Genomic DNA, 22,009 nt, shown 5'->3' on the forward strand with positions numbered 1-22,009 from the left:
AAGCTCATCTTTAATGCCATTCATACAACAGTTGATCAAATCAGAAACAGATGAGATCACAGTATTGTTAATATCAGGTGCCGCTTGCTCTTTCAGCTGATCAACAGCTTTCAGACAATCAGCACAGAACCACAACAAGTTTGTTTGCCCGTTGACAAAGTCGAGATTCGAGCGAATCCACCCGAAGCATTTTATATGGGCAACACGATCACATAAATGGCATTTAATCAGATTTAGGTTTTTGATTGGCTCGGAGCATTCATAGCAGCATTTATCCATATCGAGCAAAACAGTCGACACAACCAAAAAAAAAAAAAAATGCTCAAAGGCGATAGCGCAATGCACAAGTTGTCGAGGTGGAAAGCTCTTAGATGCTGATTGGAGTGAGTGCTCACAGATGGCGCGTTACAAGAAGAGCGCGCACAGAGTATGAATCAATTAACAAAGGGAAGAGAAGTCACTTTAACTTGCAGCTAAATCACAATAATAACGTCTCAAATCACTGAGTTAATGCAGGTTCCACACTGGTTGATGATACTTTGAATTATAATAACAAACTTCAAATAGATCAAATCAGTAAAACAGCTTAAAAACGAATTTAAATACAGAGCTCAAAAACAGTCACTGGAGCGTCACAGACGTGTTGCCAGAACTTGTTAATTAATTGTACCTAGGCGAAATCCATCATTATATCAAGCGAAGCGATGAAGTCTCAGAAGTAAGCTATTCCGATAATGACCGATAATGATACAAAACAGGCCTTCGCATTCCATTGTTAATTACAATTGTAAAGAAAATATTTCCCACGAAAATTGTTCTTGCATGACATTGAGATGTTACAGAAACAGTTTACCGAAAAATATATCTTATTTTTAGAATATTCGATTCCATTATGACTGCTTGAAAACAAGGCATGATAGCAATCGTAAGGGCGAATGGTGCTCAAAAATGGATCACACATTCAAACATTTTTACCAAAACATTTTTACCAATAGTATTACTTAAATAATCTCAATGATTCTGTCTAAACATCATCGGGAGATGATGTTTGATGATACTGGTGAAGATTTGTAATAACTTTTCGTTAAATAGTGGAGCAATCTCGCACATGAAAATCTGTTTTTTTTTTTTCATGCTTTTTACTCTCAGCAGAAATTCACCATAAATAGCGCAGGATAAATTAACCCTATTTGGTTAATTATTATTTTATTAGCCTAAATTATTTTTTTAGCCTATAGTGGACCACCCGGCAAATTAATTCAATTTCTCTTAACATACATTGGAATTTCTAAATGTTTGTGATGCAGATTGGCTGGTTTAAGATGTTTCCCATAAGCAGTTTTCTGCAAATCAATCGAGTGCTCGCATAAACTGGCTTAATTTGGAAGGTGGTCCACTATATAAAAGTGGTCGACTATAGATTAATTTACCCTAACTAAACAGCTTTTCTAATCAACGGTTAAAAAAACTACCATCGTAAATACTTTTCTGTTTGTCCAACAATCATTTTCATAAAAAAAAACCAACCGACATCGCAACAACGCTACACCACTATCAATTTGTCGTCTACCGCTTCAATATTTCAATTCAATATTTCTGCAAATATAAAAAAAGTTAGCTTTTTGCACGACTTTTCAATTTCTTTTATTGATTTTCATTACTCTTGTAGCATACAAACCTATATCTAGAACTACCTTGGATAGACCACTTCCTTTAGTAAACCACCTTGACGAAAAACTGTTTGTTCTCTTGATATAGGGTAAAACTACCTTGGATGGACCACGTGTTTCAATGGACCACCAATCAAATTAATTCAATTCAAGCAAAACCTCGAGGGAGCTTCCAGAAAACTTCCACCGGGAAACATTTTATACAGCTAATCAGCATTAGAATCACGAGGAACATGTGTAAATTCTGATTTGTATCAAAAAAATTAACATTTTTCATCAGGGTGGCCCAATGAATGAAGTGGTCCATCCAAAGTACTCCTATCCAAAATTCGAATTTATATCTTTATATCTGGTCTACTGAAGGAAGTGATTCTCTCATCCAGCTAATCAGCATGAGAATCACGAGCAACATTCGTAGGTAAATTCCAATTTAGAGAATAACTACTTTGGATGGACCACTTCTTTCAGTGGACCACCCTGACGAAAAACTTTTAATTGCCTTGATAAAAATTGGAATTTAGGGTAAATTAATCTATAGGGGACCACCCGACAGATTACCTCAATTTATTGGAAAACTCGAGTAATTTTCAGAAAACTCTTACCGGGAAACATCTCATCCAGCTAATCTGCATCAAAATTACGAGAAACATATAAACATATAAATTTCCATTTAGGGTAATTTAACCTATAGTGGACCCCTTTCCTATAGTGGACCCGTCAGACAAACTCAATTTCTCTTAACATAAATCGAAATTTATAAATGTTTATGATGCAGACTGGTTGGACAAGAAGTTTCCCGATGGAAGTTTTCTCAACATCCGTCATGTTTTCGCATATAAAGAAAGGGGTCTACTATTGGGAAATTTACCCTGTATCAAGAAAAAATCGAGATAATGTGACGTTTGGTCCACTACAGGCAAAAAAGGTCACTATAGGTTAATTCACCCTGCAAATGTTTTTCGTGATTATGATACAAATTAGCTGGATAAGATGCTTTCCAATGGAAGTTTGCTGGAAACCCCTCGAGTTTTCGCATAAATTGCGTTAAACTGATCGGTTTAGTAGACCACCGGCTTACTAAAGGACGTGGTCCATTCAAGGTAGTTGAAGTCTAAATTCAATTTACAGCAAGAAAATAAATATTTTTTTGTCGGGGTGGTCCACTAAAGGTAGTGGTCCATCCAAGGTAGTTCTACTCTAACGCCAATTTGCATCAGAATCACGAGAAATATTTGCAGATAAATTCCAGTTTAGGATTCATCGATGTACCACTTCCTTCAGTGAACCACCCTTTCAAAAAACTGTTTGTTCTCATGATATAAATTGGAATTTAGCTACACATTTTTCTCGTGATTCTGATGCAGATTAACTGGATAAGATGCTTCCCAATGGAAGTTTCTGTAAATCAATCGCGTCATATAAATTTAGTTAATCTTACCGTTGGCCCACTAAAGAACGTGGTCCATCCAAGATAGTTTTACCCCAAATTCCAATTTATATCGAGAGAATGAACAATTTTTCTTCAGGGTGGTCCACTGAAGGAATTGGTCCATCCAAGGTGATTCCACCCTCCTATCCATCTAATCTCCATCAGAATAACGAGAAATATTTGAAAATAAATTCCAATAAAGGTCAGAACTGCTTTGAATGAACCACTTCCTTCAGTGGACCACTCTGTCGATAAACTGTTTATTCTCTTGATATAAATTGAAATTTTTGGTGAAACGACCTCGAATGGACCACTTCTTTATTTTCATGATATAAATTGCAACTTACAAATGATTCTCGTGATTCTGATGCCGATAAGCTCGATAATTTGCTTCCTGATGGAAGCTGGGGGGAACCACTAGAGTTTTCGCATAAGGGACGCTGGTCCATCCATGATAATTATACCCTCTTATCTAGCAAATCTGCAAACGAATCACATGAAGCATTTGTAGATAACTTCCAATTTAGAGTAAAACTACTTTGTAGGGACCACTTTCATCCACTGTACCATTCTAGTCTAGTCTAGTCTACACTAACACAGCCAGTACTTGAAAGGATCCTGGAAAATGATATCCACCATTTAAAAAAATGATTTCCATACATTTTCTTGTCAACGGCCAGGCCTACTGTGTAGCGCAATATAATACAATATAATCTAAGATCGGGGACAATCCGTACCAACCGATCCGTGTGTAAGAAGTAATATACCTAATTCGTTAGGAGTGATAAAGCTAAGAAAGTACACTCCTTTGTTGACCAATCTCCTGGGATGGAACATAGGTATTTCCTCCTTATGTTCGGGTTTTGAAACCAAGGATATAGCGCCTTTACTCGCTTCCACTGTTACGGTTGGAACTTGAGTATTAACTCTAGTCCTAGCATTTCTAGCTTATGGTTATAGCGCCATTACTCGCTCTCTGAAATGAATATGGTATTGTTTATTGCTATTGAAAAAGGAAAAATAATAATATTCCTATTAAGTTAAAAATCTGGCACCATTCATGCATCCAAAGCCCGAAAATTCGATAAAAAACTTATAAGTATAAGTAACAATACAACATTTTTAGTCTGTTTCAAAAATGCCGGAATAAACATTATTGTTTGAAAGTGAGCTTTGGAAATTCAGAATAATTATTTAAAATTTGTTTAGGAGCTAAAAATTTATTCAAAAGCTAGAGAAGTCATAAAATTAAATATCTCAAAAAGTTCCTTTTTTAAAAACTAATTTCCTTACACATTGAAGATGAAAACTCGTTATGTTTTGGTTAAGTACGGTTTCGAGCGGACGATCAGTTTTGAGGCGCTTAAAAAACTGTTGGTCATTTTCGTTAGCTGGTTCAAATGAACGAAAGACCCATCCCACTTTATTCAATTTTTCTCAATTACGATTTTAACACAAACAAAAAACAAAACATTTCGAAAATCAAACTTGGAGCAAAAGCACGCACATCATCCAGCTGGCCTTGTTACCGGTCCAACCCTTTTCGTAACAGATTTGTGCGAAAACATAATCATTTGAAAAGAAACATACGAATTGTTCATCAAAAAGTTGATAATTACTAAAACCAAAATACCCGCCTTTCCTCCTCTTACGGTTCATCACAAAATTAAATTTGTGACCCGCATTTGGGCTCACTTTAGTCATAAGTTATACTTAGCTGTTCAAGGGTTGAATGAAGATTCTTCACCGCCATCACCAGTCGATAGCTAGTGCAAACGCACACGCACACACACAGTAAAGAGAACCAAAACAAAACCGAACAAACGGCGGTGGCGTAGTACCACTCTATTTGCTATTTCAGCCATTTTGTCGATTGATATTCTTCGCATTACTACACGCACTTACACAACGCAACACTCGTAAATTGCGAAAATAAATTCACTTCGCGGTAACATTTGTAACGGATACGCACTATCATATAATACATTTTTTCCGGAATAACACGCGAGCGAAAATTTTTACGTCCGATTCCGTTCCTGGCTTGCTTCGACCACCAGTGAATGAATCCTTTCATCCGCTGTACCATTCTGACGAAAAACTGTTTATTCACTTGATATAAAGGAGAATTTACAAATCTATCTTGTGATTCTGATGCAGATCAGCTGCATAAAATATTTCCCGATTAAAGTTCCCATGATCGAAGGACGTGGTCCATCCAAGACAGTTCTAGCTCAAATTCCATCATATCGACAGGATAAACAATTTTGTGTCTGGGTGGTCCATTGAAGAAGTGGTCCTTCCAAGATAAGTACTCTCTAATCCAGCTAGCCTGCATCAAAATCACGAAAAACATGAAAGCAAACTCAAATTTAGAGTATAACTACCTTGAATGGACCACTTCCTTCAGTGAACCACTTCCTTCAGTGGACCACCCTGACCAAAAACTTTCTATTATCTTGGTATAAGTTGAAATTTGGGGTAGCAGTACCTTCAATGGGCAATGTCCTTTATGTATGGAAAAAAACTGACCCTCGAATTTCGGTAGAAGTCGAAAATTTCGTCTTCTCGAAAAAAGTCCCCATAAAAAATTTAGCTCTGTTGAACTTGATTCATGCATTTAAGACATAAGTAGGCTGACCATACGTACCGTTTTGAACGGGACAGTATCGTTTTTTCGGTCATTTTTAACCGTCCCATCGTTTTGCCATTTTGTACCGTTTTTTGGATACTCTATGAAATTTTTTCGATTGCCGCTTCAATAAACACAGAGTCGTTGCAATGTTTCAGGAAATGGAAAATATTATAAATAAGTTGCCAGAAATTTGTTAAAGTTATTGCATACCCTTTGTGCTTTCTTGGTAGTATCACGCCTATTCTCTATCGCGAACGGTATGTGGACTGATGAAAAGTTACGATTGCGAGTTGAGACCATAATTGTTAGGTAAAACTTCGATCTTTTTTGTGTCAAATTACGACCATTTCCAGACATTTTTTCCAAAAATTACACTTTACTGTGCGTCAGCTAAGTATTTCTTTGAACCGAATGAGACAGATACAGCAAAACAATCAATGCTTTGGTTAACCCAAATTTTCAAAAATCTATCTTCCCAAGTGTCCCGTGTTTGAACCCATTTGTTCCGTTTTCTTTCCGGTTTCTGGTCAGCCTAGACATTAGTCATAAAAAAAACTTTGGAGTCATAAAAAAACTTTGGATCCGCTTTTAAGCATGGCTTCCTGAAGCTCGATGGCAAGGGCTAAATTAATATGTAGACCTCTGTCAGACACTTGAGATATATAAGTTCTTGTATGTGCGAAGAGAAAAACAACCACCCGGAATAAGTCCGTTACTAAATTGATTTTATTGTCGAAATTTATTTATCGAAACCCTGAAAAAAGACAATTTTCTTTTATGATTTTACTCCCTGTCCTTTTCCAGTTTTTTAGTTCTTGGTTTTGTCCCTGTAAACGAAAGTTACCAAGAAAAAAATATGAAACCGTCGTTGTTTCTTTCTTGTTTCCACGGGAAACAAGGTGTCTAGTACCAACACTTAATTTTGGCGAAGAAAGATCGAGAAAATATACTGTCTCAGACTATACAACGGATACAACGGAATTTTGTTGCAATCCCTGGTTCTGGGAAAGAGGCTGCCGCACGATTGAGCTAGAATTTTTGGCATTTCAATTGATTCACATTGGTACTCTAATAGGTACTAATAACATAAGTTAAAAAAAATTTGAATGTTGTTACGAATTGACCATTGAATAAACTACGCAACGTTTTATATGAACAGCACGTGCATTACTTAGTAAGCGGTATTGCTACTGATAGCAGGAAAACACTCCTTTTGTCATTATGTTATCTACTCTTCTCTTTCTTCAATGTTCTTCCACACTCATATCCCTTCTAAAACGCAACCCTTTTTAAAGAGTGAGTGCCGTAAGCGCACCAAACCATTGGTTTCTATTTTCATTTTGTCTTCGATTAAGATTCGTCTTTCTCTAAACCTGCCTCTCTTTTCAATATTGTTGAAATTCACATTCTCGCATCAAGACTCCACTCAGAAGGAAATTATGACTATTCCACTGCACAATGGTCCAGAACACGTATTCAGGGGAAAATTTGGATCTAGAGCTCGACAGACCCGTTCTGGTTTTAAATTTTTTCTTGTTTGTAGAAAATTTAACCTTATTATTCATTTCTCCATGATCAGAGAACCGTCAATACCAACCCTTTTGCAGGTTTCATTTAATAAATTAGATTCCTAAATATGAGCTTTTTCGGGGTAATATTTTTTATTATTTTGTTCAAAATAAATCGTCTTTTACTCCAGTAAAGAAAACCGTTTTACAATAGATTATCTATTATACATTATGTAGAGTTATTTTCTATCAGAAATAGTTTGCAAATGACTTAAAATTGTGTGGCGAAATGGGAAAAGTATAATTAGTATACTCAATCGCTAAAGATTCTTAAAAATATATCCAAAAATGTTACAAATGCAAGAAAAATCAGAAAATGAGTAAATCACGTGCTTCTTCTGTAGATAATTATTACCATTTAGTTACAAGTTTTATCAAAACATTGCCTTCATGGTTGAATCATTCATCGCCGACGTTTCGGTCCATCTGTGAAACCATCCTCAGGGTCAACAATTCATTGGAAATTCTACGTTACATTTTGGTTGTACACTACGACAAAACTACACCATAGGGCATTGAAAAACTATTCACTCGAAATGATTATGAACAAGCTAAAACATTTGGGCAAACATAAAACAGTCGGGTCGTGAAGAGTCGAACCACATCATAGGTCGTGAAGAGTCGAACCACATCATAGAATTTTATAAAATGTCAATTTAATTTGGAGTACCTCCATTGATTTTCAGATTGGGTAATCAAAAAGATGTGTAGATCATGTTTTATATTATTAATCAACTAAGTACCTTTGCACCTTTTCCAATTTTTTCTAAACCTAGCAGCAAATATATTTCCCAAAAGCTCGACACTTTTTAATTCCATTTATCTTCACCTTCTTCCTCTCGCAGTCATCCCGGAGATTGATAAATCCCCGCCAATGCTCCGTGCTGCCGCCAGTGGCGGTGAACGGGGCCGGTTGCCGTGCCGAGCACAGTCGGCACCTCGACCTAAGTTTTACTGGTCCCGAGCGGGCCAGAACCTGAACGTTAACCAAACCGCCAAGTACTACGTCGAGAACAAACAGATCGACTCGCTGACGTACGAATCGATTCTGCTCATCGAACGGGTCAGCTCCAGTGACTACGGTCAGTACGAATGCACCGCCCGGAACGAACTCGGAAGCGTCAAGGAGAACGTCCGGCTGGATGTGACCTCACCGCCGGACCCGCCCCTTAGTCTGAACATTCTGAACGTGACCCATGACACAGTGACGGTTGCCTGGACTCCCGGATTCGACGGTGGCATGAAAGCCAACTATCGGGTGCGCTACCGGGAGGCCAACAACGATCACTACCGCTACGAGGACAGTCTTCCAAACTCTCACAAACTGACCATCGCCGGACTGCGAATGAACACACTGTACCTGTTCTCGGTGATGGCTTCCAATGCACTCGGGTCCAGCAAGTACCTGCCCGATACGACGCGAGCTCAGACGAAAGGTAAGGTATCCTTTGAATATACATCATCCAATCCTTCATGTGGTCACAGTTTCAATGAAGATGGTTTCACGCGAACCCACTTTCATCGAGAAGTAAAGTGACGCAAAAAAAATAATTTAAAAGTAAAATTAAATTCACATTTTTTCTATATTGCACCCTGGAATCTATACCTTTCACCCGTTTCCGCATTCATTATCCTAATCTACGATTAACCGTATGGACCTACCGCGGGTGAACATAAAAAAAATCAACCGAACGACCAAAAACCCTTTCCCTTTTTTTTGCGCAAACCGTTAAATAAATCCATCGCATCAAACCCCTTGGCAGACACGCCACCGTCGCAGCCGGCGTCATCCCTCGGCAGTAAGCCCCCGGTTGGGCCACCACCTTCATCCATCGGTGCCTCGGGGCTGCTGTTGCTGATAGGTGTCGCGGCCGGCATCTGTCTGGTCCTGCTCAACATTCTGCTCATCGGATGCTGCATCCACCGGCGCACCAGCCACAAGCGAGTGAAAAGGGGTAAAAGCTGTCGTGTCAGCTTTTTTGTTTTGTTTCATACGTTGGCCTCGCCCGGTTGTTCGTTTGTTTGTTCCGGGCTGCGAGCACGTCGTCAGTCGTGGCTTTTCCGGTGCCTAGCTAATGCATCGAGGGGTGTTTGGCTTCCATTATGGTGCGTGTTTTTGGACAATATTGCAAACCAACTCGAACGCAATGTAAACATCAACAGCATTGTTTAGAGTTGTATTTTTGTGAAGGACAGGTGTATTATAAAGTAACACATCGACACCCCTCGACGCAGTAGCCCGAACCATGATTTGCTCCTGTTGTTGGTACCGATTGTGAAACAAAAAAAAACACACACAACATGAATCGTGTACTCCGAATCCAACCGGGACCGGGTTCATATAACATGTTTCTAAAAAACGTCATCATTCTACCGTGAAATGAAACTTTCGCGGCCTTTCCGGAACAGAGCTATCGCTGAGTTTCGACCGGAACTCGGAACGGTTGCTGCCGCTGCCATCCAACTAATTACCTTTTAATGGTCCATTGTGCCGCACACCACCACTTAAGCGAACCGGGGATGGAGACTGTGCGCTGCATTGACACTGTGTTCCGCTTGTTGCCAGATAATCACACCAGCCCGGAGACCCACGCCCCACGAGACACAGGAACGGGGCCCGGGTTGGAACCCTGACGAAGGCGATGTTCTACTCGACTGGAAAGCCGCGACTACAAACGGTCGGGCTTTTAATTGCTCGAGAACCAGGCTTTGTAACCCCGAGCCCGAGTGCCGTGTAGAAGCGATTTTCCAACTATTTTTCATAGCTTTCTCCCACCCCGCCGCTGCAGCGAATTTGAAGAATACACTCTGTGTCTGTGTGAATGTGTGCGTGTGCCTGAAATAAAATGCAAATTTTGCAGCCAAACTCGGAATAGATCGCTTAGCGTTGCCAGTTGAGCCAGAATAAGGCGGCAAAAAACGTTCCTGCTGCTGAACTGTTGAATAGATGATGCGTTTCGGTTCACTATAATAAAGAGTAGATAAAATGACGTTTTTTTTAATGCTCGTCTGCAGGGTAGTTTGCCTGCCCGATAGGGTTTTATGTTGAAACTATTACTGAGACTGTCGATTGTTTTTTTTTTTTTACTTTTTTATTGCTGGAAGGTTGTTAATTTGGAAATTTGCAGTGCTGGGATTTTTTTTCCTTTGTTTCGTGTTGTATCCGGATGGAACTGCAGAAAAAAGCTCTCGTTGTCTACCGTAATTAGCAACTGAAGTGAATGAAGGTAACATGACCCAGAAAAAAAGGATTCTTTTATCCAAGAAAATCGGTAGAAACGTTTGTTATTTGCAGTTTTGAATCGGCTTATAGTTTTTTTCTTTACTATGTACAACGCATAAAATATGATCGATAACGCAAATACTAATCCAAGGTCCGACGGCAAAAGAATACAAGCGCTTCTCCATTTCATATTCGAAGAACGATGAACAGTATTTGAATATTATTTACATTTAATTCATTAGACAGCAAATTATAGATCATTATAATTTCACCGCTAACTTTTGAAAGTTTACATAACCTCAATAACAGTTCAACTCCCATCACCATCACCGCTATGAGTGTGTCGAATATTTCGGTCGCAGCCACGCACACACTTACCACGTATACACAGTCAAGCCCACTTTATTCATTATTTACTTCTTAATTTATTTAAACCACCGTATTGTCCTCTGTAAATTCGACTTCGTAAAGTTCAGCGAAGAATGCAAACGAACAAAGCCACTCGGATTGTTTCCACCGGCCACGAATAGTGTTTGCTCCCACTCAGTATCGATATTATTGACATTCCACCCCTTTTTGTGTCAGATCCCCTCCCTTCCCCACCCGCTGTGGTCGGGTAACCGTAAATGACTACGATGTAGTCACCGTCGTCGTCGTCGCCATCGCCATCGTCGTCGTCGTCGTTATCATTATATTCCATTTACACACTGACAACATCCACCCCACTGAGTAACAAAACCCGAAGCACTCTTTAGACACAGGACACTTTGACATTCCAGGAAAATTTAATTGGAAACTATTTGCCAACGCTACCGCGAATGCTTGGTAGAAGGGAAGGAAAAGTTTTTTTTTCAATATCACTTAATGCAAGGACTGACCAGTCGTCCAGTTGGTCTTTCACACAAACCGCCCCATCGAACAGTTATTATTTTTTTTTTCTGTTTAACTTTCTTCCATCATTGAGATCCGAAACGATTGTAGAAATTACACATCCGCTTGCAATTCCGTCCAGTTGCCAAAGGAAACAATTGAGTCCTTCGGTTTTATTGTACCGAACCGTCCCGTAGAAGGAATTTAATTTTGAAACACTAAACAATTAATGAGCGATGATTTGGAAAAGTCACTCCCTTCAACGGTTCCGCAATTCGCAGCCGAAAAGTTTGCGGTAATTTCATTTGCACTCAGACAGAAAATATGCTGTAATTTGCTAAGTTTGTGTTGGGAACTTGGCAGTTTCACGACAAAAAATAGTTGTACACATTAATTTAAGCAAGAAGCCCTCACGAGAGCAAATTTTCTAAATTACTTCTCGCCGTTTGCGGTCCCTTTCTTTCCATCGCTCAACCTCCAACACTCATCAAGATATTGCGAATGCGACCGCCATTTCGTTCCGTTTATCACTTCCGCCCGTCTTCAACCCATCCATCACCACGGGTACTCAATCCTCCGCTTACCTCCTCACCTCGCGGCACACGCTCGCTCCAGCGCACACTGCTGCCCAGAGCAACTTTTTCTGTATTAATTGAATTTTTCATTTTACATTTCGTTCTCTTATTTATTTTCATGGTTTTTATTTCGGTTGGATTCGTACGTTATCTGTTTCTTACACTGTGGCCCGTCGTCCCGTCAGGACCGGAACCGATGCCCTCGGAGCTGGCGGAAAAGGCGGAACTTCCGAGTTTCGTTATTTTCTGCATCGCCCTGGCCGGCCTCTGTCTGTTGGTAGTCAATGCCGGCCTGGTCGCGTGGTTTATCATTAAGAAACGAGCCAAAGGTAAACTTTATGTTATCATTTGATTGCCAGTTTTTTTTTTGTTTTTCCTTTCTTCCCGCTTAGTACCCAGTCTGGAGATGCCGTTCGCTTGGTTTAATGTTTTGCTTCTGTTTTTTTTTTTTTCGTTGAATTCAATTTTTAGATTTTACAAACAATTTGTTGTGTTTTGCAATACCTCCACTATGAAAAAATCCTAACAGATTGAGGTTACGTCTAATAACAGTGGTAATTCAACGAAACAGGAGCAAATCATGATCGAATCGAACAAACAAACAGCGAACGATATGTTGCAGAAAAAAAATCATAACCAGCAAAAAATTCTCATATCATTTCCTATTTTCTATTTGCTCGATCAAATCAGATTCATCCAATCAAAATAGCAAATCCGCCACCATTGAAATGTATGCCCCAAGTTCATACAATGACACCGTTACAGGCGAAACACTGTCCAGCGTGTCGGAGAAGAGTGACTCCTACTCGAATGACGGCAGTCAGCCGGACTACATGGTGAGCATTAGCACTGAGCTTAACCCAAACCACCTCCAAACCTAGCCCACAGTTCGTGCTTTCTAACGCCATCTTTCATATTTTCCACCCGAACAGGATGAAACTCGGAAGAAAGCTGCCTCCACTTATCTGGTGGAAAATAGCGATATGCCGCCGCCACGCTACCAAAAGGACGGCACTCTGCCGCACTATCCGAACAACATCAACGCAGGTGGGTGTCTAGACTAACGGAAAAAAAATATTTTCGACGCACGCATGCGTGTTGAATCACCACTGTTGATACACTAATAAAAAAAACTTTTTCGCTTTCTATACTCAGCTCACACTCGAACTTTGCCCCATCCACGGCACAACAACGTTCCGTACGAGCAGCGCAGCCGTGACGATCAGCTGCTCGGCAAGAGCAACTACGTTACCGCACCGTCCCCAGGACCCCCGATGGACGGGTCCTACTACAACATGAACAGCGACCGATACTTATCCTATCCGCCTATGGTGAGTGGTTTCGATGTTTTGTAATCTATGAAATCTATAAACTAAAACCAATAACCAATAAAATTTATAGAACTTACTGAATCTATGAAAACTATTGAGTCCTTAGGAAACTTCGTAATCGATGATATCTAGAAAATCTATGGAATCTTTGAAATACAGGAAATCTATCAAATGATATCTATTAAACCTGTCGAATCTATGAAATCTCATAGTCTATGAAAACTTTGAAATCTTTGGAATTTAAAAAAAATTATAAAGTCTATGAAATCTTTTAAATTTATAAAAGCTATGAAATTTATGAAAACTATTGAATTCTAGATCAATCATTAAATAAAAATTCGTGCAGATTCAAAAGCCAATTTATTAATTGGCAGAACATAATTCCAACAAGACGGCTGAATTCAACCGCGCGTTATTACTTGAACCGATGAAATGAACCAATGAACTACACGTTTTAACACACTGCGGACAACATTGACGAAACCGTTGACATTTTCTCACAATTTGTGAACAATGCATCGGTTATACATGTTCCTGCTTGCAGGACACTTTCTAAACCACCACGGGGAAGCGTATAAGATCTAAGGCCCTTCTAAGTTTTAGTAGAACTCGTTGCCCGTTCCATAAGCAGCAATTTTTGCGTGTCAGCAATAACCTAAACGGTATTGGGCTTTCATCAACTCTAAACGGAAAGATAATGGTTTTCCCGTTGAGATATTTCTAGATCACGACTCATCCGCATTTGTAATTTAGCAAATAAGCAAAATAAAACACCAGGGATGCTACGGATATCGAATACGTAAACACGAAACATCCGCAATCACATATCCGTATCCGCATCTGCAAATGTCTAAAAAAAACACATCCGTAGCATCCCGACGAAGTAGCCTGATCCCCCTCTGAAAAAGGCGAACTTTTCGTCACCCATTTTACAGTGCAGCTCAAAATTTTAAAGTTTAGTTCCACTGCTTCCGCTCAGTAAGCTACTGATGCATGTAGAGATACCCCTACCAGTGCATGTGAACTGAGGAATTATTATTGTAAACCACCAACAGGTAGAATCAGCTAGCTCCAGGATGACATTTTCTACCTTTCTTTGCCCTGAAACGACGCACAAACTCTTTAATTTGGCCTTTGGTGTAACTTTTCAACAAATCTCTCCGTGAAGGCAACTTCCCCTTCAAGTGGAAACTGTCTGTCATGTTACCTGTGTAGAAAAGCAATACATTGCAAACTATCGTGACATAACATCATTATGTGCACGCTCCAAAGTATTGGGGATTAAGCTTAAAAAACTACATATCAGCTGATCAACACGGCATTTACCCCAAACGAACCATTTCACGATTCTGGTTCAGTTTACTCAATACTGCCTAATGCTGGTTCCCAGGTTGACGCAATAAATACTGATTGAGAGCTGCTTTCGATAGAGTTGATCATAGCGTATTGCTTCTAAAATCAAATAAACTGGGTAGCACCGATGATCTTATCAGTTGGTTCAGGTTCTATCTCACGGACAGACGGTTTAATGTCAAAATCGGATGCGTAGCACCTTAAAGCTTCTCCAACATCTCAGGCGTTCCGCAAGGAAGCAACGTCGGTCCACTTCTGTTTTCAATATTTATTGATGAGATGTCAATTCTACTGCCGCCGGGATGTCGGCTCTTTTACGCGGATGATGTTAAATTATCCAAATTATACATAACTGGGATATGCATCGATGATCGTTATGTGCTCCAACAATGGAGTGACCTTTTCGAAAAATGGTTCTCGAGAAATCTATTGACAATAACGAATGCAACGAATTTTGCTTTACTCATTGTATGCGGTCATTGTACTGTGCCTTAGTGAGCTCAATTTAAGAGTCCAATGCAGTTGTGGTGGGGCGCTCATTTCAGCACACTTGGAAAAACAGTTTCGAATCCGTACAAAACAAATTCGTAAAATACACTTTTCGACACAGTGAAATTGCCATCATACGAACACCGGTGCAACCTACTGGATCTAAGCACACTAGAACATAGGGAACAATACTGAGAGGAGACGCTGCTTCCGAGCCTTAATTTTTACGCACCTGAAAGGACTCTATGGCAGCGGGATTTTTCATCTTTTGATGTCCGTTGTACGGATTATGGTCGCCACGAGCCGATCTGTTTTATGGCTACCAACTTTAATGAGGTCTACCACCTCTACGAGCTAGACTCCTCTGATGCAGCATTCTAACGAAACTTTCTGAACTTCAATTATGAGAATCTAACAAAATGAGCAAACCAGAATTATGGACATTACCTCTTGTATTAGTAACAGTTTTATACTGACTGACCAATGTACATGTTATAGGAGTCTAATAGGAGGGGATATTTTGTAATGAGTTGATAATTTATTTATATTTATTCATAATTTATATTGAGTGCTCTGCCACAAAGGGTGACACATCAACACTATTACAAATATTTTAAATTTTCATATATTAATTGATTATTAATTACTATCGCAGTTAAGTGACTTCAATTGTAGGAAAATCGTAAAATTTTCTACTTCTAGCAAAAGATACTTAAAGACAAACTGATTTAATTTTCATGAAGATAGGGAAATCGCTTCTGTATTCATCTCAACCCCTACATTCATCACGTCGCTCTCATATGTCTAATTTACCATCAAATTTAACTATTTTATTTTTTTCAAGTAAAACTTTCGACCACTCGACTAAATCGAGAGGTAAATTGAAATTACTTTTACTTTAAAAAAATAGTAAAATTTGACGTTAAATTGAATCAGAGCGCTGAGATGAATATAGGTGTTGAGATGAATGGAGGTGCGATTACCCTGCATTCGTTATCAGTGAAAAACGAAATTAAAGAACATTTAATATTATTTCCATAGTCGGCTTTCCGATGAAGCTTTTTCATTATGTCGGAGCACGAGCGCAGTACGGTATGCAGACAAAAAGAACGAAGTTCTTTTTTGGCTACTACCTTGGCTAGTCTTCCACTACCTTCCTTGCGAACTCTTGTTGAGCTGTGCATGATATCGTACAAAGTTGAAACCGGAAGGGTTTCGCTTTTGAAATAATTTACCGTGAACTTTTTGCCTAGATTGTTGTGCAGTTCAACGAATTGTACAATGAGCTTGCGCAATGCTTCTTGTTTCGACACCAATTACAACAGAACAAAAACTACTGGCATGATGAGGAGAGATAGAGCTTACATAAACGTACACTCATTCCTCTCTGAGCTAGTTAGTTGTTGAGTTGAAAAACCCCAAAAAAATCCAAAATTCTAGTTATCACCCGATATTCTTCGGCATAGTCTCCATCTAGAATAATGCACTCCGATTCCAGTTTTGTAGCGCTGTGCGTCAACTTAGAAGGACATTGTTTTCAACTTTTCTTCATCAGAGTTGAATAACTGCAAATTCAACCAGAGAAATAAGTAATAGTCGCTCGGTGCTAAATCTGGCGAATACAGAGAATGGGGAATCAGTTTGTAGCGCAATTCTCCAATTTATCGGTCATATCACAAGCATAATGCGAGGAGGCATTGTCTTGGTAAAAAAGTACTTCTCGGTCAACATTTTAATACGCGTATTTGTTTTAGATTACATGTATCACTCCAACTCACACTATTGGTGAGCGAAACAGCATATCACAGAACAGTTTTGGAAACGATATACGTATTGAGAAATTATAGTATGCAATTTATTGATATAAGTATGCGAAAAAGGCCTATTCGATTTTTTTATCTCATATCATACCTAAAATCGCTTTAGTTGTCCTGTATCTGTGAAATTTTTTTTGGCCCTTAAAGTGACTCTGTGATAGGGTTGCCTAAAAAACAAAGTTATTCAAAATTTTCAATTTTCAAAACTTTGTAACATTTAAGCCGTTCAACCGGTTTTTAAACTTTGGGCATCAAATTGTAGGTAATAAATGGATCTTTCAAGAAAAAATATAGAACTGTATTCCAAATAACTATGCAAACGTTATGATACAAACCTTTTTGCTCTGTTTGGAAGGGTTCAAGGTCCAGGGGACCCTATTGGTTGATATTTTTTATGGCTTTCTCAGGAAACATTACATAAAAAAATCTTATTTTCCCAGTGGTGTATTTGCTTATTCCGGAGGTAAATTGATGCCGGATGACCATCACCACCATGCGTCCCTATTGAAAAAAGCTCCCTAAGTGCGAAAATCAAACGAGAGTGCCTCTTGGGTCTTGAACCTTCCAAACCGGTAAAACACGATTTGTATGATGCTGCATTGCACAATGGTAAAGGTGAAAAGTGGAAATCGATCGGTATTCATTGTGATAGGTATCAATATTCTAGAGAAATACTATCTTCTACATAGTTGTTACATATGATGAAGCGCTTATTTTGATGCTATCAAAAATTAGTGTAACCAAAATTTTTCAATGAAAGTAAAAACATTTTACAACGCTCAACTCGAGAATATCTCAATTCTGTTCAGAGTCTTTGATATTTTTCATGAAAAAATAAATCCTTTTCATTTGTTTTTTTTTTTATTCTGGGAAAGTATAAACAGTATCTCTTGGTTTCATTTTAAGGTCTCAGTTGACACTATATATGGAAAAAAATAAAAAATATTTCAAGTCGGACTCGACTATCCGGATTTTTTTTGCTGTTTGTTTTTATTATTTGTTTCGGAATTTTGCCATTGCTATCCCTTCTGGCACATTTGTAATCATTTCTGTCCCTTCCGGCATGTTTGGAACATGTCCGGGTTGAGTGAAACCAACCAGTGTCAAGAAATTTCAACACTCCGGATAATCGAATCTGAACTGTATTTTATGTCACATAACATTTTTTTATTTTTCTATGAAAAAAATAATATTGAGATATGAGCCGTTGAGAACAAAAGTGGTACATGTGCCATTAAGTAAATTTTTCAGGAGACGCGATAAACGAAAACACACAAATAGTAAATTATTTTCAACAATTTTTCCCAACATAACTGCACTAAATCATTGCCGGAAAGGTGTCAAAAGACGGTACATGAAAGGATGACGAGTTTTGGTTAAGAAACATACACAAACTTCAATGGAAAAACATATACCACTTTTGTTCTATGGGAAAAATATTGACAACCAGAAAACGTTGAGAGCAAAAGTGATAGGGGAAAGTAGGTAAAGACGGACACTGCGGGTAAGATGGACACTTTTAATATTTCACAAACTAGAATGTATTATGATAGTTGAGTGATGCGAATACCTTCTTTATAGTGTGTTAATGCTTTTGAGTTGCATTATCGGTTTTCAGCAAGCAAACTGTCAAATTTGTAAGTAAAACAAAGAATATTTTCGTGAAAGCGCAATTTGATGTAATTTTTATTCCACGGAAAATAGTGAAAAACTCGTGAAACTTACGTGTTTACATTTGTTCACAATAGTAAAGTGATTAATTAGTCTTTCCTCGGTTTTCTAGTGAAAATCCAGCAGATTTTCGATGTTCCGATGAAGAACTACGATCGATTGAAAAATTTACTACCAGGTCGGGCAAGACGGACACACTAAGGTAGGGAAAGATGGACAAACGGATTTTCCAAGAATTTTCACATGTAGCATCTGTTGTGTACTACAGATGTTCACAAAGTACACCTGCGAGAGAAACCAGCAGATATTAATCACTTAGCAGTTAGAACAGGCCATATAGGCGGAGAATTTTCGCCTTCATCGAAACCCATCCTCTCAAACTGTTCACGTGATGTATAGATGGACTCTAATAACGTAGAGTAATGTATGGCCATCACTTAACACATAAATCAAAAGAATACTTAACGTACTACATCTTTTTTGTGAGTGTCCACCTTTACCTTCGTAGTGTCATCTTACCCACCCCAAGTGTCCGTCTTTCCCAACCATGTCAAAAAACAGCAATTTGTAGTCTTATTTTTGGAGACCCAAAACACATAAAACTTGGAGGAAGTTTACTAATACCAAAAATGATTATGAAAACAAATGACTTTAAGTTTCAATTTGTATGACTACTGCGATCTAAATAGCAATACCTAAGTAATTATTTAGATTAAACCTTAGGGTGTCCGTCTTTACCTACTTTCCCCTACATGTCCAGTCTAAGCATGAAGGATGCATTTGCTCACTAATCCTAAAACAAAGAACATTCATGTCTTCAGCAGAGTTGTTCAAGGGATTGAGTACTATAGAATGATGATCTGTTTGTTAAGGAATTCTGTCACTTTGTGGCGCTAGTGTATATGTAACAGAAGACATTTTAAATAATCTAGATCGACTGTGGCAAATTCAAAGGAAAATACCCTGGTATCTTTAGAATTGTTATTTGGTCGATAATAACTACACGATGGACCCAGGCTCAACTTTCGGTAGACTATCGGTTGCCCTCCGGATCCAGAAATACCGTAGAAGAGGAAAACTGAAAATTATTTCGGCTATAACTCCGGTATAAGTTATCAGATCTCGGCTTTTCTTTAATATTATGGTATATTTTTTATGTGATAGTTTCGAAAAAAAAACACGGAAAATACTAGGACCTGTTCATTAAAGCAGACAGTGTATGTAGTTATAAGAGCGACAAACGAGTGAACTGGAAATATGATACAGCCTTGGAAAAATATGCACCGTATCCAGATGGGACTAGGACCTGTTTTTCAAAATTAATCTCGTTTACGGTAGTTCCGGATCTTTCGGAGGGCTATCTGATGGTAAATTTGAGTAACATTCTACCATGAGATCATTTATTTTCGTCTGGGAGTGGTTTAGAAAAAAAGTGGGACTGTTCTTAAAAATTAATCTCTTCTATGGTAGTACCGGTGGTTCACGTGGTGGCCATCTTGGAGCATATTTCGTTAAAACATCATTTTCCTTCTAAAATTGGTCTCGAAAAAAACAGGAAGCTTTAGGAACACTGTTGAAAATTGACATTTGACGCTAGTTCCGGATCTTTCGGTGAGGCCATTTCGTTTCTAGTCAATCCCGCAAAAGCAGTTTCGAAAAAATTAGGAAGCTCTAGAATCACTTTAGAACATTGACCTCAATTACGGTATTTCTGTAACTTCCGGAAGACTATCGGCGGCCTGTCTAAAGCCAAACCTGGGTCCAGTGTGTAAATATATATCTATATCACAGACCTCAGAGAGTTATCTTCTGAATTGGCCACAGCATACGAGTTGTTACTGAAATAGATAAAACTCTTTCTGTTACAAAATAGTCACGGGTACACTAGCGCCACGTAGTGAGAAAATTCCAAAACAGATAGATCTTCATCTGAAAGTACTCAATCACTTGACCAACTTCGCTGAAGACATGATTGTTCTATATCCTAAGATCTTCGACTTACAATTCATCTCATATGCACAGACTGGACATGTAACACTTTTGCTCTCAACGAAATGGTTATAATGTTGATTACTAAAAATTGTTCTGGCTATAACTTTGGTTTAGATTATCAGATCTCGGTTTTTCTTGGATGTTCTAGTACGTTATTGCTTTCTGCATCAATTTATGCATAAAACCCAAAAAGTGTAAAAATGGCACATGTACCACTTTTGCTCTCAACGGCTCATATACAGATTTCATCATTGCAAAATGTTTGTCTTAGAAAACTTTTGAAGTCGTCCGAAGACAGTTTTGATGTAAAAAATGAAATAAAAAATAGAAAGGATATTTTTTCATCATTAATTTCAGAGAAAGAAAAAACCTTTTTTCAGAAGAGTTTTTTCTATAGAATATTGCTAACGGACTCTAAATTGCGGTTTCTAAGCCATTCTGCATTGCAATAGCTTTTTTCAATGGAGACGCATGGTGGTAATGGTGGACATTAAAAATTGAAATAAATCTATCTCCAGAATGAAAAAAATATAGCTCCCTGACACAGCAATATTTTCTGTGAAATTTCGTGAGGAATCCTAAATATACTAAACGATAGAGTCTCCACGGTCTCAAACCCTCCAAACCGACAGAAAACGGTTTAGATCATAATTTCCGCATGTACAGTGTAAGTTATTGTACAGTTTGGAATTTTTTTTCGTAAGGCCCATAAAAAAGCAAAGTCTTGGTGCTACATTACGATTCGGAACTTGACCTTCTGTTTATTAATACACAGACTTCGCAGCCGACTGTTTAGTGTACAGGACAATTGCGAGGCTAGACGATCCTACTTACACTAACAGTCTCTCTCGAGCCGAGACTCGAACCTGCGACAACTGGCTTGATAGGCCGGCATCGTGTCTCGAGACCATCTGGGAGGATGTGAAGCCCATTGATTACCTTAAATTTGATATGGATAGATTCAAACTCGGTTAAACGGCTCAAAAGTTACATTTTTTTTTAGATTGAAAATTTCAAAGTGTCGACTTCTGGGCAACCCTATAACGAAAAGTCTCACCCTGAAGAGCCAAACAAACCAACACTGCTCCAGAATTTTTCAAAAAACAACAACTTATGCGAAAATTCTTCCTATTACTCGTAACCGATTCCAGATTCTGCATCGATAGATAGACGCTTTTTTCTTTCTGATCGATTGTTAAGAAACGCGGCACCCATCGCACACACCCTTCATCATGTGTACGAGATTGATATAACCAACACATTCGAACGATATGCCTACGGTCTTAACCAGCGCGTCCAATTCCACTTTGCTGTCATTTAGCATGATTACTCGTTGTTTTGATAGATAGAGGACGAGTAAATAACATGTCATGAAATTTTGACAATATT

At 38.5% G+C, this 22,009-nt stretch overlaps 1 protein-coding gene across 4 annotated transcripts in view; it reads left to right on the forward strand.

Annotated features, from left to right (window-relative positions):
• Positions 1 to 22,009, forward strand: part of LOC129720695 (nephrin) — a 526,130-nt gene that overhangs the window by 498,121 nt on the left and 6,000 nt on the right. Inside the window, exons 18-23 of one of the 4 annotated variants that reach the window (XM_055672270.1) lie at positions 8,145 to 8,735; positions 9,063 to 9,254; positions 12,153 to 12,296; positions 12,658 to 12,803; positions 12,900 to 13,014; positions 13,123 to 13,298. In XM_055672270.1, the coding sequence (XP_055528245.1) occupies positions 8,145 to 8,735; positions 9,063 to 9,254; positions 12,153 to 12,296; positions 12,658 to 12,803; positions 12,900 to 13,014; positions 13,123 to 13,298 (1,364 nt within the window). The remainder of the gene's footprint in view (positions 1 to 8,144; positions 8,736 to 9,062; positions 9,255 to 12,152; positions 12,297 to 12,657; positions 12,804 to 12,899; positions 13,015 to 13,122; positions 13,299 to 22,009) is intronic. The other 3 variants (XM_055672267.1, XM_055672269.1, XM_055672268.1) reach the window with 3 other exon arrangements.

The sequence above is a fragment of the Wyeomyia smithii genome, chromosome 2, assembly GCF_029784165.1.
Source record: "Wyeomyia smithii strain HCP4-BCI-WySm-NY-G18 chromosome 2, ASM2978416v1, whole genome shotgun sequence".
Lineage (NCBI taxonomy): Eukaryota > Metazoa > Arthropoda > Insecta > Diptera > Culicidae > Wyeomyia > Wyeomyia smithii.